This window comes from Chaetodon trifascialis, chromosome 12 (genome assembly GCF_039877785.1).
Source record: "Chaetodon trifascialis isolate fChaTrf1 chromosome 12, fChaTrf1.hap1, whole genome shotgun sequence".
NCBI lineage: Eukaryota > Metazoa > Chordata > Actinopteri > Chaetodontiformes > Chaetodontidae > Chaetodon > Chaetodon trifascialis.
The window spans coordinates 5,912,730-5,929,830 of NC_092067.1; the positions used below are offsets into that span (position 1 = coordinate 5,912,730).

General features: G+C 43.2%; 2 protein-coding genes across 3 annotated transcripts; both read left to right on the top strand.

Annotated features, from left to right (window-relative positions):
* The first annotated feature begins 542 nt into the window (after window positions 1-542).
* On the top strand, window positions 543-9,410 carry ska3 (spindle and kinetochore associated complex subunit 3). The gene is made up of 12 exons (XM_070976230.1): window positions 543-731; window positions 842-903; window positions 1,295-1,466; window positions 1,678-1,929; window positions 2,847-3,098; window positions 4,212-4,662; window positions 4,822-4,883; window positions 5,080-5,273; window positions 5,679-5,870; window positions 5,988-6,067; window positions 6,424-6,551; window positions 8,686-9,410. Exons 1-12 carry the CDS (start codon window positions 611-613, stop codon window positions 8,841-8,843), a joined length of 2,124 nt encoding a protein of 707 aa, XP_070832331.1. The 5' UTR covers window positions 543-610; the 3' UTR covers window positions 8,844-9,410.
* Window positions 9,411-10,236: 826 nt separating this feature from the next.
* Window positions 10,237-16,191, top strand: LOC139339849 (uncharacterized). Of its 2 annotated transcripts, none has more exons than XM_070975239.1 (2): window positions 10,237-10,484; window positions 11,564-16,191. In XM_070975239.1, the coding sequence occupies exons 1-2, from the start codon at window positions 10,307-10,309 to the stop codon at window positions 12,916-12,918; spliced, it is 1,533 nt and encodes a 510-aa protein (XP_070831340.1). In that variant the 5' UTR covers window positions 10,237-10,306; the 3' UTR covers window positions 12,919-16,191. The 2 variants fall into 2 exon arrangements, with proteins under 2 accessions (XP_070831340.1, XP_070831341.1); XM_070975240.1 differs by having other exon boundaries at window positions 10,257-10,484; window positions 11,621-16,185.
* Window positions 16,192-17,101: the final 910 nt, after the last annotated feature.

The following is a 17,101-nucleotide window of genomic DNA, read 5'->3' on the forward strand; positions in this document are numbered from 1 at the left end:
ATAGGCATATTGAAAACTTGCAAAATGACTCATTGACGTGCTCAGTTGACACAATTCAGAGCAGAAGTCCTTTTGAATGTCCACTCAAACACCCCAGTACAAACCATACTGAAACTCTTCAAATCCACAAAATAAAATATATCTTTGTCCTTAAACCCAACTCAAAATATCGCAGTTAAATTTATATTTGCAAATAATGGGTCCCCTTCCTATCCCACAATTCATCATAAATTTGAAAACACTCAATTATGATTATTTACACAGACGTTTGAATCCTTTCTAAACATGTCCAGTAATGGATGCAACAATGCACAATGTGGATGTCCGGAGAAAAAACAAACAAACAAACAAAAACGTTAAAACATTGTGAAAAGGAATAATACTAACGGCCAACACAGGGGGCGCGAGTGAAAGGATTCACACACCGAGCGCCTACAACCCAAGAAGAAGACGCTTCCGCTTTTAGCCGGAAGAGGCGCCAAAATCGAACATTTTTACCGGCCGCCAGAGCAGAGACGGTAAATAAACGTCATATTTGGTGGTGTAACTGCAGGAATTTGTTGGGATTGGCTTGAATGTATTCTTGCATTATTTAGACTATTGTCTGAAAATGGACCCGGGACCGACGACACGGTTCTTTGCCAAGCTGAAAAAGGTGGCGGTGACTCTGGAATCAGAAACTGCCAAACTACAGCACACATTTGAGAACCGAAATAACGACGGTGACAGCGGTGAGTAAGACGCTGACAGGCAAGCCTGCTGTGCAGCCCCTGAAAACCATTATATGTATAAATCATTCAGCTAGTTCCTATGTGTCAATACGGCTTCCTTCTTATTTTAGAAACCACAGCGAGAGCGATGCGAGCGTATCACGAACTGAACTGTGAGGTCGGAGAGCTAAAGGTACAGAGACGTCATGATGAGACTGTTCATTAATCCTGCTGTTTGAAGGTAGCGTCTGTTAGCGACACAGTCAAACGTGTTGCCTTTCATTCACTCCAGTACTACAGACTGATGACCGCGCTTATGTTACTTTATTATTTCTAGATAATAAAACAAACTCTTTAGCTGACACTACCAAAGAGTGTCATCGACACATTTACTGTTATTATGATCCTAATAGGAAAATACACAGTGTTAACTACAGTGCTTAAATTTGCTCATTAAGCATAATTATCATCATCTATTAATTCAGATTGTTTTGTGAAGACTATTGTCACATATACTGTAAGTCTGTGGGCCTGTTAACCTTTGAAAAGAGTGTACTTGCCAGCTGTGGTCGGTCCTCACACAGGGACGGGTCCAGGAGCAGCTGGCTCAGCAGAAAACAAGGGAGACTGAGGTGAGCCGCTTCATCAAAGCCTGTATGGTGATGGACCAGCGGTTCACTAAGCACATCCAGACACTGAGGGGACACTGGGAAAAATATGGCTACCAAGCACCCCAAGACACCCAGAGACCAACCAGTAAGTCGTGACTGTAGCTGTGTTCATGGGGGTCTAACTTAGTTTACCTGTTTGTTAAAGTTAAAATGATCTTTATCAACAGTACAATATAGTTCTGAACTTGTACTGCAGTGCAAAGTCTTAAAGTCATTATATCTACTGTTCTCAGCTATAGGCTGAAGGAAATGTGAGCATTCAAAATGCGCTTTTGTTGTGTCTTTCTCATACACAGAGGCCAAAGGTCAGGAGTCAGATGCTGAAGATGAGGTAGTTGATGAGACTGAAACTAAGGCAGCAGGAGGAGAAGGGGGAAGCCAGGAGGAGGCTGGAGGTAATCACTCCTCATCGCCTCCGAGGGAAGGACCGCCGCCCTCGACTGACGTGCTGCGGACCCCGCGGCTCTCTGACTTCGGCCTGTCTGAGGTGGAGTTGAAAAGATCACTGGCTGGGGCGGAGTGGTGCTCTGAAGAGCTGAAAGCTAAAAGTATGTTTATGAACAGCTTAAACACAAGAACTGGTGCGCTCAGCTCAAATGTTTTTAGAGACAAAATTATACTGGGTCTGTTTATAGCGGCCCATCCTGTCCCTCTGGCAGAGGGGGTGGTCTCATGATATTCAGTAAAAGTGGGGAATGTGCCCGTGCATGTTTCATTCGAGTCCTTTGAGTCCCTGACTCCTGTCAGGATAAGAGTCTGGGTGTCATCCTGGATAGCACATTGTCTTTTGAAGCAAATATCAACTCGGTTTGCATACTTTCATCTATGCAGTAATAATCATCTTGGCCTGTTGCTTACACCTCACAGCACTGCCATTTTCATTCCCACCCTGATAATCCTTTTTGATCTTCCTCTCAACTGTCTTCATAAACTTTAGTTTTTCCATTATATTACTGCTTTGTTTGATTTTATGACATCTTGCTGCCTGTTTTTACTGTCTTATAATGTGTCCTTAAGTTCTTTGAAAGGCACGTGCATTATTATTATTAATATGATTATTACTATGTTATTGCATCAACCAGACAAGGGACCAATTGATTAACACACTAACAATGAAAATGCATGTACTGTATGTACATACGTGAACTCATCATGTACCAAACCTTCATAGAAAATACAAATACTGTGTATATACATTACATAATCTGTGTCTTCTATGAAAGAATGTAGTCTGTTGTAGCTCAGATTGTTTACTTTTGCATCCAAAAAGGACTCAGGTTCTTTACTTGTGTCTCCTGCTAATGAATACTGGGTAATCTGGAGTTGAGATAGCTACACTGTAATGTTCATCAGCAGTTAAATCTAGTACTGAAGATGTACTGTTGTACGAGGTGTTTAAGTCACTGTGTATACTGTTCTCAACTATTAGCTGAAGGAAATGTCTTTGTGTCTTTCTCTTTCACAGAGGCCAAAGGTCAGGACTCAGATGCTGAAGATGAGGTGGCTGATGAGAATGAAACTAAGTCAGCAGGAGGAGAAAGGGGAGGCCAGGAGGAGGCTGGAGGTAATCGCTCCTCGTCACCTCCGAGAGCGGGACCGCCACCCTTCACTGATGTGCTGCGAACCCCACGCCTCTCTGACTTCGGCCTGTCTGAGGTGGAGCTGACGAGAGCTCTGACTGGGCCAGATTTGTGCTCAGATGTGCTGCAAGTTGAAGGTATTTTTATGAACAGCTCAAATAGAACTACTGGTGTGCTCAGCTCAGATGTTTTTAGAGTATAATGGGTACTGCCCCAAAAATTGGCAAATGAAGTTGTCAGCACTTGCAAACAAGTATGGAACACTTGATGATGCACAGCAGCAAGAAGAGACGGACTTGTGTCAGTCCTTCTTCCCTCAGCGTTTCTGAGACATGTGAGTGTGACCCTTTTAAACAGCAGCCAGGAATCTGCTAACGATGAACGACCGGCTCAAAACAACATCATCAAAAACAAATACTAGTAAGAAAACTAGTATGAAGAATGTTTAAGTCATAAGGAGAAATATGTCATATTCTATTATTGCAACAACCACATTAAGTGGTCACTTTCACACTGGACAAAAAGCCCAGTAACCTCTGCTAATGACACTGAATATTGCACACAAAAAAAAACAGACAGGCACGCTCATCTACTGGCAGTAGGAAAGGAGTCAGTCACCTATTTTTTGTGGGTTTACTGACATATAAAAAAAACATATACACACTAATTTTAGTATGTAGTAGTAGTATAAGAGAGATATATATATATATATATGTCCATAGGTAAACTCACCCTGTGTAGAACATCCATAGAAAATACAAATGCATACATGTGAATGATACTATCTGCATTCATAGAAAACATGACAATAGCAGTTAATCATCAATCAATTAATCAAGTCTCCTTTTCTTATCTCCTCCCCTCAACAGTGGCCTAACGGCCTCAATACCCATGAACAGGAGCCTTCAAACTCCATGGCCAGCAGGGTTTGAAAGTGTCTTTCAAATTCTTCCTCAGAGCCATAAATTCTTTTTATTCTTAATAGTTATTCAATTCAATATACCTTTATTAGTCCCGCAAGGGGAAATTCCAAAAATAGGGCATATTATAGGGCAAGCTCTCTAGTTTTGTCTCTAGTTTTATTTAATGTCATGTCCAGAAAAGCAGCAGAATATCTGTGAATGTAATAGTGGGCCATCTGCAGGTTGAGATACCCCTAGTAAAGTTGTTCTATCTACTGTTCTCAGCTATAGGCTGAAGGAATGTGTGCATTCAAAATGTGTTTTTATGTCTTTGTGTTTGTTACACAGAGGCCAAAGGTCAGGAGTCAGATGCTGAAGATGAGGTAGCCGATGAGAATGAAACTAAGTCAGCAGGAGGAGAAGGGGGAGGCCAGGAGGAGGCTGGAGGTAATCGCTCTTCAACACCTCCGAGAGCGGGACCGCCACCTGTGACTGACATGCTGCGAACGCCGCGGCTCTCTGACTTCGGCCTGTCTGAGGTGGAGCTGACGAGAGCTCTGGCCGGGGCGGAGTGGTGCTCTGAAGTGCCCCCGATGCCCGTGATGAGCCTCCCTCACCCCTCACTCAACACGCCCGCACCGCCGCCCATGCCCATAACTCCCAAACGTGCCCTGCGGATGGATGACGATGAGCTGCAGACACCCCAGATGCATGACTTTGGCATCTCAGAGCACACGATGTGTCTGAACAATGATTTCACTATGGATCTGCTCCGGAGGAACGTTGAAAAGCCCCCAGGGTAGAGCATAATGTGCATTACATAACGGACACACTGGATGACCTTTATTTACCTCCACTGGCAACATGCAGCATTTGCAGCAGCAGTGCGTAAGAACTTTCAGGAGCCTGTAGTCACTGTTTATTACTGCATTCAACAGTAAGTCTTCTTCCTTTACAGGCCACCACACGACAGACCTGTGCCACCAGTGAACTCGCTAATGGAGAGTTTGCAGGCTAAAGGTATGAAGCTGTTAGAGCTTGTGTTTTTCAGGAAGGAATCACAGTATGTTTTTTGCTCTTCTGCCATATATGCTATATACATAATACTTTTAATACATTTTAAAAAATGACACCCTCTCATTGCAAAAAAATGAAAGCACTGAACAGAAACATGATTTACTATCCACTTATATAACATTGGTCTTATTGCCGTCAGCAGACAACTTGAAGTCCCCAGATTCGCCTGTGTTTTACACCCCGGGGTTCAAAATCAAAAAGACAAATGGTCACTGCTCTCCACCTGTGCAACTCAACGGTGACCCAGAATCCTCCGGCTGTCCTAGAAACCTGCTGACCACCCCTGAGCTGTTTGAAACCACATACATGAACCAACTGATCAGCACCACAAAGGTACAAACAGTAAGTGTATGTATGTATTTCACTGATGATGTTTTTGAAGTTTCTGTGTTACCTTGAGGTTTAACACCCTAATTTATCCTCTGGACAATCAATAAAGAACTACCTTTTCTTACTTATCATAAAATTAGCTTTAGCCAATTACAATGATGAAAATTAATTTCTCTGAAAATTGATCAAATCCACAATCGATAAAGGTGTCATTTTTGTCAATATCCTGTATTTTACCGTTTCATTGTTTGACATAAGTTAGTCATGGGAGGCACATATGAGCTGTCATTTCTAATCTTTGCTTTGGACTCTTGTGCAGTGAAACACAGACTTCATATAAAAACATGAACTCTGATCTCTGTCTTTACTGTTTGCCTGCCTGCTGACCTGTCTCATGTTGACCTCCAGGGAAGAGACAAAATGCTGCACAAGACTAGTGAGCATAAAAAGGTGAGCAAGGAGCCCACTGTCAACGGTCTGGAGCTGGACGGACCAACCCAGGAGTTCACTCTGGGGACACCTCGTCTCAGGATGGGCTTCCAAGAGCCCAGCACCCCAGAGATGCCAGACCTCAGCTTTGTTACACAGGACATCTGTAAAGTGAGATTGATTTGCTCCAGCTACCTTTGATTATATCTAATAACCCAAAGAACCCAACTTGAATTATCCAGAACATCAAAAACAACTTTCACTTATTGTGTCTCTTTTATTTTGCAGCTTGTGTCCCAGGCTCAGTTGAAGAAGACTGCCATGGCAGTTGTGAACCCACATGTCAGGCCAGGGAAAGATAAAAACAGGTAAGGTCACCCAGAAGACCACTTCTCTGTAACCATGGTTTGATCCACTTTGAAGAAAGGCTTTTGATAAGAGTGGAGACACCTTCTCCGAGATTTTCTTTTTATAGAATCTCACTGTTAAAGTTGCAAACCAGATCAGACTGCTGTTTTATTCAGAGATGTAATATACATTTCCCCTAGATTTAGGAATGTTGAGGTGGTCTGTCCTGTCTGTTTCTAATTCTGATTGATGTTTATTTCTTTCCATTCAGTTGCTTTATTTATTCTGTCCTGAAATCATTCATGTCTGTATTTTTTTTATTTTTAACTGGGACTGAAATTGTAACACGTCGTCTTCCATCCAATCCCCCTCCCAGTGCTGAGAGTGTGTCTGTGGTGTCAGAGAGCGAGTTCCAGAGTTTACCCAGCTACCTGAGGCAGATGACTCTGCACAACCTCAACCAGTCCATCCACAACATCAACAAATTCACACAGGAGTGTCCAGGTCAGTGCTGCAGTTCACTTCTGATCAGCGTGAATAAATTAGGATATTGCCCAAATGTCTTGTTTGTGGTTCAAAGCTAAAGAATTTTTTTTTAAAAATGTGACATTATGTTTGCCTTTGTACCCACTGTAAGAGCTATTGTATCAGTCACCAGTAAGAAAACACCTCTGTGCACATTACAGGGTCATAATTATGCAAATGGTTGTGACTAACTTGTTTGAATGGAAAAAACAGTGTCCCAAATATGCCAGTTCATAGGTTTATTTCCTTGAATTTGAGGAGCTCTTACTGTCTGCAAAATAGTATCCAGCATTACTTTGACTTCTTTCACAGTCAAAGAATAGCTGATATGTTGATGGCTGATGCTTTTAGAGATTTGTGTTAGCTGGGACTGTTGATGTTCGTCAACTAACAGCAATGGCTGCCACTTGCGTGAGCCCTGAGGGAATAGAACCATGAGGTGTCAGTGTTGGTGATCTCTGAGCTGTAGATGATCATGCGGTATAGTCCATTTGTCCTCGCTGTATGTTTAGTAATGCAAAGAGCTGCCCAATCCCTCCCAATAAACAACCATGAAAGTAGAATACACAGCATTCACCGGACCCAATAGCGGCTGTTTTATCTTAGGAATTAATTTACACCACAGGGCTTTATTATGCGGTATCTGATATCACACTCACAGCACTTATTGCAATAGTAGGCATCAACTACATCAACTGGATCAATAAACTCTACTACAGTAACTGATCAGGGACTACGGAGGATACTGCCTGCACCTGGTTACACCCTTTAACCTTTTTTGCTTACCAGCACGATCAGCATAAAGGCTGGATATGCTTAGTGTGAAGTAATGCCTGTCGAGGCTCAAGTGGCAAGGTTCACCGTGGGAGTGAAGCACAGTGCAAGTGATGCATGTACATGTGGTATATTTAACTGTCATGAAAACTGATGTATTTTCTTCCACATGATGTGTGCTGGTGCATGTTAACTGAGTGACTGACAGTGAGTGGCTTAAAGGTGCTGTCAGACAGCAAGCAGAGACAGAAAGAAAAACTGTTACAATATAAACTGAACAAATTTAATTATTTAGTGATTACAGCGTAGAAAAAGATGAGGCGCCGTAAGAATTACACCAGTGGTTGTTACAATGAATTAGTGCAGTAATAAGGAAATTGGATTCACAAAGCTTGGTTACATTGTCCATAATGCCAGGAGGAAACAAAGAATCACTGGTGAAAGCTTGTATAATGGCAGCTTGGTCCACACTAAACTGAATGCAATAAAACAAATTTATTATCTCAAATTACACAACGTCACTGGAGTACTTACAGATAATGATCCAACAAGGCCATTTGGAGAGTAGACAAAAGATGCTGCTCTGTCAGTTTAACTGCCAGCAGCTGTTGCCACTAGAAACAGTTCAACTGAGTGTTTTCCCATTTTCATCAGTTTAACATTAATTTGGCTTTAATATGTTTGCACTTACCTCCCATCACTCACAACCCCGTCGGGACAATAGAGATACCAAAGCAAGCTTACGCCTCCAGTGTAAGTATATAGAAGCTGAAAAGTGTTGTTTATTGGAGTGTTAGACGAGCAGATGATCACATGAACGGTGTCGGCTCTGTCACTCAGCAGAATGAAGCAGCTCAGTGGGCCGAAACTAAAGCAGCCAGCAGCAACAAGCAGCTATCAGGCTTCACATTATGGTTATTACTTATGCTGTGAAGGGTGTGGCCTTCCCAAAATGGAATTTTTTTGGGCCTTAATAACAGCGCCACCATCTGACCAATTGGGCTATTATTTCTTGGGAAGCACATGCACATTATTTCCATTCCATTTCCATAATGGGGCCAAGTTTCATGTTTCTAACTCATTCCATCTCTTGGCAATTTGAGTCGTTGCGGCAGAAAAAACTGAACTCAAATAATTGATAATAATAATAATAATCATCATCATCATCATCATCATCATCATCATCATCATCATCATAAACTGGCACAAACACTCCTGTGCTCTGCCTCTTCAGGGCTTGAACCCTAACAAAACAATGCCATGGCACTCATGGGGAGCATGTATTGGATGTAGCAGCTGTGTGATGCATCTGGTTGCTTTTCTGTGGTGCCCTCTGCAGGAGGAAAGACAGAGTTTCACATGGAGGAGCTGAGGAAGATTACCAACGCAGGAGCCAAGACCCCTTTGTACCTCCTCTGTCTAACCGAGCTCAAGAGGCTGACACAAGTGAGAGGATCCAGGAACACCTCTGTGTACAAACTGAGCACGCACAACTGAAGCTTGGATGCATCACACTTTGTCCGAGCCTAAATGTAGTCTGATCAAGACTCGAAAACCTGATTGAACATCTTTCTGTGAGTTAATGAGGTGCTGATCTTGCCTGCTTCAGTATACACGGCAAAGAAAGAGCCCTTCACTAGAGGAATCCTGACTAATTACCTTTACCAGAGAAAGCAGTCTTGGTAACTTTTGTAGTTTGATTGTAAATAGTTCTGATGCATGACGTGTTAATGATTTGCACTTCTGTAGCTTTAAACTGACCTGTATATAATAAAATCAGATCATTGCTCCACATAATGTGGAAATTGGCTTTCTGAAGACTATTAATAGCATATGAAAAACTAATGATGGATGAAAAATGACTCAGTATATGATCTAGACTCCAGTCTACAGCATTAATAATTAAGAGCCCACTGTGGCCCCGGTGTAACAGCTGACTTCCAGTGACCAGTGGGGACCCAGGCATTACATATTCTGTCACATCAGTGTGGAAACACACACACAAGACTTTGAAGCCGCTGATATTTGATATGTGGAAGTGTGGATATCTACAGTTCTATGCCAACTGGGCAAACTCCGTCAGATGAGGAAGATCATGTTATACACTGGGACTCTTCAGAACTAAGGACTACTAATTTGATCTTGTGGTGAGGTTGTTTTATCAACTTGTTTAGTGTCAAGCACTCACTCTCCACTGTATGATTTAGCATTAAGATTTCCGTTCCCTTTATTGGCCCCTGAGAAGCCTAGACCAACAACACGGAACCTATAAAACACGAACAGCCCTACACCCAAAGTACAGAGGACAGCTACCGTCCGCATACATTTGACCATGCAGTATCTGTGCAGTGAGGTTCAGTCTTTCCGCAAAAAGCCAGAACCAGTGGCTTTCTGCTTACACAGCAGACAAACTGTCGGTGTTCACTCGTGATTCATGATCAGCAGAACTATACTAGTCTGCTTCAAACGATCTGCACAAGTCGTGTGGCGTCAGTGAAACCAGGCGATGTGATCCCATGTTCTGTCCTCGTTAGCTTAGCATCCCTGGAACGAAGTTGCTTAATGAAAGTAACCAGGTAACGTCAGCGAGTATTAGCATGTAGCTAAATATCTTCATGAAGCTATACGCTAATGTTTGCTGCTGTGTCCTCTCAGTATTTTTTTTTCTTTCCATCCTCTTATTCACCTCCTGAAGCCACTTACAGTTCATATTTCTGTCATTTCCACGATATTTCGTTTGATTAACTCATTTCAGGCCGTTAGCTTAGATGCAGCACCGCGTGAGTTAGGATCGCATGTCAGTGACGTCGCAATGAGATGATCCAATGAGATCGCTGAAAGCAAACGACCGTTGATGACGGCACAGCATTTTTTTTCACCCTCTGGTTGGCCACCATTTTGGGAGTCAAAACACCCAACAAATAGCTGCGCACACCTCCACGCTTCTCCGTGGCCTTACTATGGTTCACACATGTGTGGTGGCAGGCTGTAGGAACAGAAGGACACCGGGCACCACCTTATCTTTCTACCGCTTCCCCCGGGACCCGGAGAGGAAGCAGCGCTGGATAGCCGCTGTGAATCGAGAGGGCTGGGTGCCGAACGACGGCAGTCGGCTGTGTAGTACTCACTTCATCTCAGGTACGAATGCAGTACAGCCTGCAACAAGAAGTATCCCAACTGTTTGTTTGGACCCGGGTCAGATTCATGCTGGCATTCAGAGTGCATTTCCTTTAGTTTAGACATGGGAGGATTATTTTTGTAAAGATGTCTTTGCTTAAATTTAGCGGTTAGAGTGCATATTACAGTGGATAATACACATGATTCAGGCGTTCATGTAAAGCTTTTCTAAAATAGCAAGTTTTGTTAATTTTCCATTAATTTCTTTATTATTTTTTCATAGGCCAAATTGGGGTTTTTAAATGCCTCGCTTTGCTAAGCTTCGCAAAAAATGCAAAAAGTAATCTGTTTCTGTGATATTAATAGAAAGCTGTTTGCAGTTGCGAGGCTTTAAGTGTTGAGATTAATCAAGAATTATGATAATTAAATGTGAACTCCACTTGTTGCTAAAGGTACTTACATTTCATTAACTCATCTCAGTGCCATGTGCCAGTTCTGTTAAAGCTGTTTGGACAAGAGACAAGTCTGTCTAGTTCATAGTTGAATTAAAAATAAACTTAAATGATACATGTTATTTTCACACCTTTATTTCATGTTTTACTCATTCTGTCATCATAGCTTGCCACCCTGCTCATTATGTACAGTTGTTTTTAATTATATTATTTTCCCAAAGTTGCATTCTAATTCATAACATGAAGGTTTTTCCTTTTCATAACAGAACAGTGGACAGTATTTCTCAACAACAAAGTAATTCAGACACAATGTTAACAATGCAAAATCCTACCTCTGTGTAGTTACTGTTCATAATTGGAGCTATCACCCACAAGAAACCCCATGAGGTAGATCCTTATCCTCAGCCTAACTCTGGAAATCTGTCACAGCTCTTTTAGCTGCCATCAAACTGCTTGCTCTGCTCTTTTTCAGTGGGACAATGTAGCAGCTCAGGCAAGGAACAAACATGGCTGTTTGCCTACTACAGTTTGTCTGAATCCCTGCTGACTTAAGTAGACTGTTACTGGGGAAGTGCCATAAACAGACAGCTCTTTTTATCGATATTTTTCATCTCCCACATTTACTACTTCTTCTTTCTCCACATGCAGGTAAACAGGTGAAGAATCCGCGTTCGCCAGATTATGTTCCTTCTGTGTTCACAACAGCTCCCTTATCCCCAGAGATGAAAGAGCCAGCTGCTTTGGAGATCCTGGACAAGCAGGAGGCGCGCGTGGAGGCGGCCAACGCCTTGCTGTTCCTGCAGGGCCAGGGCAGGTCTGTGGTGGGGGAGCGGGGCCAGGAAGAGCATCCTGAGGAGAGGGAGCAGGAGGCCATCGTGGAGGAAAGTGCATCCTCATCCCTCAGCACCGATGAAGACGATGACGAGGATGATGAATCTATGAGTGATAGCAAGAAAGGGAGCTTCGCTCAGACGTCTGATGTACCAATTAACTTTGATGACATCCTGAAAGCCCTGAAGAAGGAGAACCAGAGCCTCAGGGAGTCCGTGGAGAAAATGTCCCTCTCTGAGAGCTCCCTGAAGAACGATGCAGAAAAAGTCAAGTTTTACACTGGTTTACCCAACTACTTTGTCCTGGAGACTGTCATGTGGCTGCTGGCGCCTCACATGGACGGGATGAAAAACGTGAAGCTCTCCAAGTTCCAGCAGTTGCTGCTGACACTGATGCGACTCCGTCTGGACCTCCGCAACCAAGACTTGGCCTACCGCTTCGGTGTGAAAGTGGGCACAGTGACCCGGACAGTGCACCAGATGGTCAGCATCATGTCCTCCACTCTGGTGCCGACGGCCGTCTTCTGGCCCTCCAGAGCCGAGCTCCGGAAAAACCTGCCGGCAGCTCTGCGCACGTCCCACCCTGACTGTGCTGTCATCGTAGACTGTTTCACGGTGCCCTTTGAGGAGCCGGTTTCCCGGGGCAACCAGCAGCAACAGCAGCAGAGGGTGGTGCCAAGCTGTCAGGGCGCGGGGACGAGTTACAATGTGTTAAAATATCTGATTGGTGTGGCTCCACAAGGCGTCGTCACCTTCGTCTCCAGGGGCGTGCTGGGAAACGTCAGTGACAAAAGCCTGGCTGAGGGCTGCGGCCTGCTGTGTAAGCTTCTCCCAGGCGACGTCGTGCTGGCGAGTCGCGATCTCGACATTGCAGATTCTGTGGCTGCCCGTGGAGCCCTGTTTAAAATTGCGGGCAGCTACCAAAGAGAGGTGTACGGGAGCTCAGAGGGCGCACTGCCGGCTGATACGTCCTCTGAGACGGCGAGTGTGCAGAGGCACGTGGACAGGGTGATCTCCATGGTGAAGCAGAGGTACGCCATGCTCACGGGCCCTGTCGAGAGCCCCTTCACCACGGCCTCGGAGCGCACGTCGAACCTCTCAACCTTTGATAAGATTGTGCAAGTTGCCTGTGCCTTAAACAACCTGTGCATCTCTGCCGCTCCGCTGGAGTGATGCGTACAGAAACGCCTCGTGCTCCTTAATGCTGGTCTGGCACTTCAGTTCCCTTTACTGCTTTGGACTTTACTCCATGTTCTCCCTGAGTCAACATGCTCCACGATTACTACAGAAAATTGATTTCTCCTTATCCCCTTTAATTTACACTTCCTGTGTATGTGTTTCCCTCTTATCTAGGTCGGTCTGTACTTGGAGATTAGAGCACTTCTCTCAAATCCAGAAACCACATTGCTGAGACGTGATGTCATTAAGTTATGCAACTCAACGGACAAAGAATGGCAGGCCTGCAAAGGATGTTATTAGTTCTTTTTTATCATTTCAGCTCTGAATGATAACAGTGTGAGTAAAATGTGACTTTAGCCCTTTGTAAATAGTGAGGTATGTAACCTGTTTTGGTGGTGCAGTGTTCCCACTGATCCAATCCTGTGCCATGCGAGAGTCTGAGTGTTTTTTTTTTTCTCATCTGCAACACACACTAGAGCAGCTGGCTACACCAATAACTCCCTCCCCCTGTTGCAGAAAGGGAGTTTGTTGGTTAAATCAACAGTTTTGTTGCTTACCTGCCTCTGAATCAAGAACAATACACACAATACAAAGAGATGTAAAGCAGGTTAAAATAAGAGCAGCATGCATAGTGAAGCGGTTCATAGCTCAGAGCTTCCTCTGCCTGCTCACAGTGCAGAGTGTAAACCAACCTGTAATGGCATTTTCACACGTTTTTGCCAGCCAGCTAGATTTTCTAACAATAGAATGCAGTCATGGGATGATTAGTTACCTGTTACCACCCACAGACGCATTTAGTCCCATATGGTCAGGGTCTGCTGAGCTGTTTTGTAGAAACAGCTCATTTCCTGAAGTTTACCACACGTCATAGAATGTCAGATGTCATCTTCAGCAGGGCTTTACTGGTATGGATGATCTGTACACAGAATAAACAGCCCTCCCTGCAGAAACTTAAGCTGCTTGGTGGTAAAAATAACTGAAATGGACCAAAAAGATAAGTAGTTTTCACCACAGGTCAAGATGATTTTTTTAAGTGTTCCAGGTCAGTGTTTTGCCAATATGCCTTCTTATTTAAAACAAAGCTTAAGATGTCTGAAAGATGTTTTTGTGCTGGTGAGGAAGGAGAGATTACTGTTATTGGCCATGTTTCCGGGCTCATTTTACTCCAGCTTATTCTGGGCTAACATCACACAGCAGGGAGCAGTTCTCAAACAGAAACTTGATGTGCAGGCATTTGTGCGCCGAAATGAAGCTCCATTCTCCTCGATATGCTTCTGCAATTCTTTCCAGTCACGCTCAATCAAAGCATCATTACAAGCGGCTGAAAGAGAGGCATTATAGAACGATCTCCCACAGGCGACCAGAGTGGGTTTTGTCCCCACAGACACTGAAGTGTGGCTGACGAGGTGTAATTAAGGCTTTGTTCGGACGAGCACGTCAGCCTCGGCACTCGGAGAATGTACTTTTAATTTGTGACTGTTCAGTGTGTTCTGTGCTAATTGATTGTTAGTGTTTGGAGCCATGAGCGCGTACCACAGAGACGTGTCTGTTGCAGCTCGAGGCTGCAGGCTGTTTTCAAGAAATGCATTTTTGATGTTTTTAATAGTTTGCCAAATGAAGCGAAGTTATGGGCTTACATGTAGTCACATGAACTGGAAACTCAGTTTTGATATACAGTATATTTTGAGATCCGATTGTGATGCCAGTGTGTAAATCAAGACCCTGCTTATTGCAACACATCGTTTGTTGTCCTGCATTGCTGGTGCCTTAGTTTGTAAAGCTGGTACTGCTGTTACAAATCAATCAGCCATTTTCTCTGGTGTGGTCAGTCAACAACAGCATCTCATATGTTCTAACAAAGCACACATTAACAGTATTCGTACAGTTTGTTTGTGGACAGTAAGAACTGTTCCCATTAGTTTTTATGTTTTATATTGATCACTTTCCTATCAGTTAATGGCTATAAATTCCAAATCAGGCCAAGTAATTCTACATAGATTCTGTCTGTCTTAGGGGAAATGTCTTGAAGGATTAAATGTTACAGCAGTGGTTCTTGTGCTTTGGCTCAGGGCCTAAAATTAATTGGGAAAGGTTTTTCACACCGTGGGAAGCTTGTTACAACAACAGAGACTAAACCGGCTCAGTTCTGGTGCCGGCCTTTAAAGGGTGTTGCTTCAGAAGCAGTGTGAGGTTCAGATGGGCTCGCTACGGAAGCCTGAAGAGGAATGTGCCTTCTGTTCTCATGCCGCCGGATGTTCCCTTCCATGGACGGCTGTGAGGCTTTCCTGACCACTCATGGTTTTCATGTGCTTATATTAAATACTCTAAGCACATTAGCACATTAAACAGATTTTTTTCTCCGTCCCTGATGGGTTTTTTTGTTATCACTGCTAATCCGAACAACCCAATCAGTCTTCTGTTTACTCCAGACAAACCAGGGACATGAAATGAGTCAGTATTGCTAAGGCTGGTGGAAAAATGGATGAAACTTTTCAGAACAATCATTTCTTTAAGTAGTTCTTACCTTCAGAGATCCATGTGCTGTTCTGATGGACAGACATGCTTCTTTTCCAAAGTTACATCTTTGATTCACCACGTTGATATCGGCACACTGGTGGGCTTGAGTGCTTGATGCTTAAAGGACAAGGAAGAAAAGCTTTGGAGCAGAGTTGCTGAGACTAATAATTTAAAAGTGGGAGCAAGAGCATGTGATGAGTACTAGGACATCTTTTTCCTTGTTCTTATTGTATTTTATTTTATTGCTATTTCTGCTTCTGAAAGCATGAAAGGCATCACTCCCTGCATTCAAAGGATTGTCCTAAGGTGAGACCTGTCTGATACCAGTGTGAACAATGGTTAACAGCAAAGCCTCTGTGGAATGAATGCTATTTGAAATGGGAATGTTCTAGCAGAAATAACACTACATTTGGGTTTTATATTAGGATGAGTTATAGTGTTGATTATTATTCCTAAATAATTTATCCGTATATTGATGGTTCCCTTTTCTTTAGCTCCTACTGTTGAACAAAGAGCTTCTAGGTAGAGATGAATGCCACATGTTCACAGACAAACCAGCTGATGTCATTTTGTGTTTCTCCTCCATCTGTCCAACACCTCACTCTTCACATCTCTTGCCATGCTGTCTGCCTGTATCGTTATGGGTGCATGTGCTTCCATGATGTGTAACCTCTGAAGGTTTCGTTTCTTCTTCTTCCGTTTTTCCTCATTATGGCCTCTGTGAGTGAAAAATTAAAGTTTGGGAAATGCAACAGCGTTTTGATTCTTCCTCAATACTGTGTGTGTGTGTGTGTGTGTGTGTGTGTGTGTGTGTGTGTGTGTGTGTGTGTGTGTGTGTGTGTGTGTGTGTGTGTGTGTGTGTGTGTGTGTGTGTGTGTGTGTGTGTGTCCTGTAAATATATCCAGGAAGCTTTGTTGTTCATGTGATGTCCCCTCTTGTCCAGGTGTTTGACGTTGTGGTAATAGAGAATATTCCTTCTGCAGTCACACTGATTCGTGGCCTTTGGCTCATTGCTGAAGTTCCCTTCCAAGGCCAGGCAGCAGTGCCTGAGTAATGCACTGATACTTTTTGATATATCAAGGAGAGAAATGCATTGGAGGAAGCCCCTCCTTGAATATGTGCGGTCAGAGAGGAGGAAGAAGAGAGAGCTCTCACTCTGTTGCTGTGTGTAGAGTTTAAAAATGTTAGCCTTTGGTGCCTTTGACAGAATAGAGCAATGCAAGATGTAACACTAGGATTTTCTGAAGATTGTCTTATTATTAGTTTTTTAGATGTCATCCATCATCGCTCATAAATAATAGGATTTTTTTTTGTCATTATGAGGATCAGAGGTATGGCCTGAAGATGCACTTATTCAGTTACAGTCATGTTTGAAAATATGTCCCAGACCGCCAATGCTAATCCTTCCTAGATTTCACCTAATCATTGTGTGCTCTCCTGATTTATTCTGCACCATGGTTTCGCATGTTGCAAAAATTTTATGGTTTGCTTTTAGAATCATGCCAAAACTAATTAAACTCCAACAAATTAGTTGAATTCAGACTTTGACATTACCACAAAATTTATATATAAAAAAAATGGTAGCATTCTGTATTGTCATGGACTACAAAACGCACAACTTAATGCTGATGTTAGCTAGCAAGCAACTAACACAGACACA

What these genes read in the sequence shown, in the direction of transcription:
- ska3 (XM_070976230.1), top strand. Translation starts at nt 611, where the DNA reads ATGGACCCGGGACCGACGACACGGTTCTTTGCCAAGCTGAAAAAGGTG. An exon ending in TGAAGAGCTGAAAGCTAAAA is followed by an intron (nt 1,930 to 2,846) that starts GTATGTTTATGA and finishes TCTCTTTCACAG; the next exon opens with AGGCCAAAGGTCAGGACTCA. An exon ending in AACTGATCAGCACCACAAAG is followed by an intron (nt 5,274 to 5,678) that starts GTACAAACAGTA and finishes GTTGACCTCCAG; the next exon opens with GGAAGAGACAAAATGCTGCA.
- LOC139339849 (XM_070975239.1), top strand. Translation starts at nt 10,307, where the DNA reads ATGGTTCACACATGTGTGGTGGCAGGCTGTAGGAACAGAAGGACACCG. An exon ending in TAGTACTCACTTCATCTCAG is followed by an intron (nt 10,485 to 11,563) that starts GTACGAATGCAG and finishes CTCCACATGCAG; the next exon opens with GTAAACAGGTGAAGAATCCG.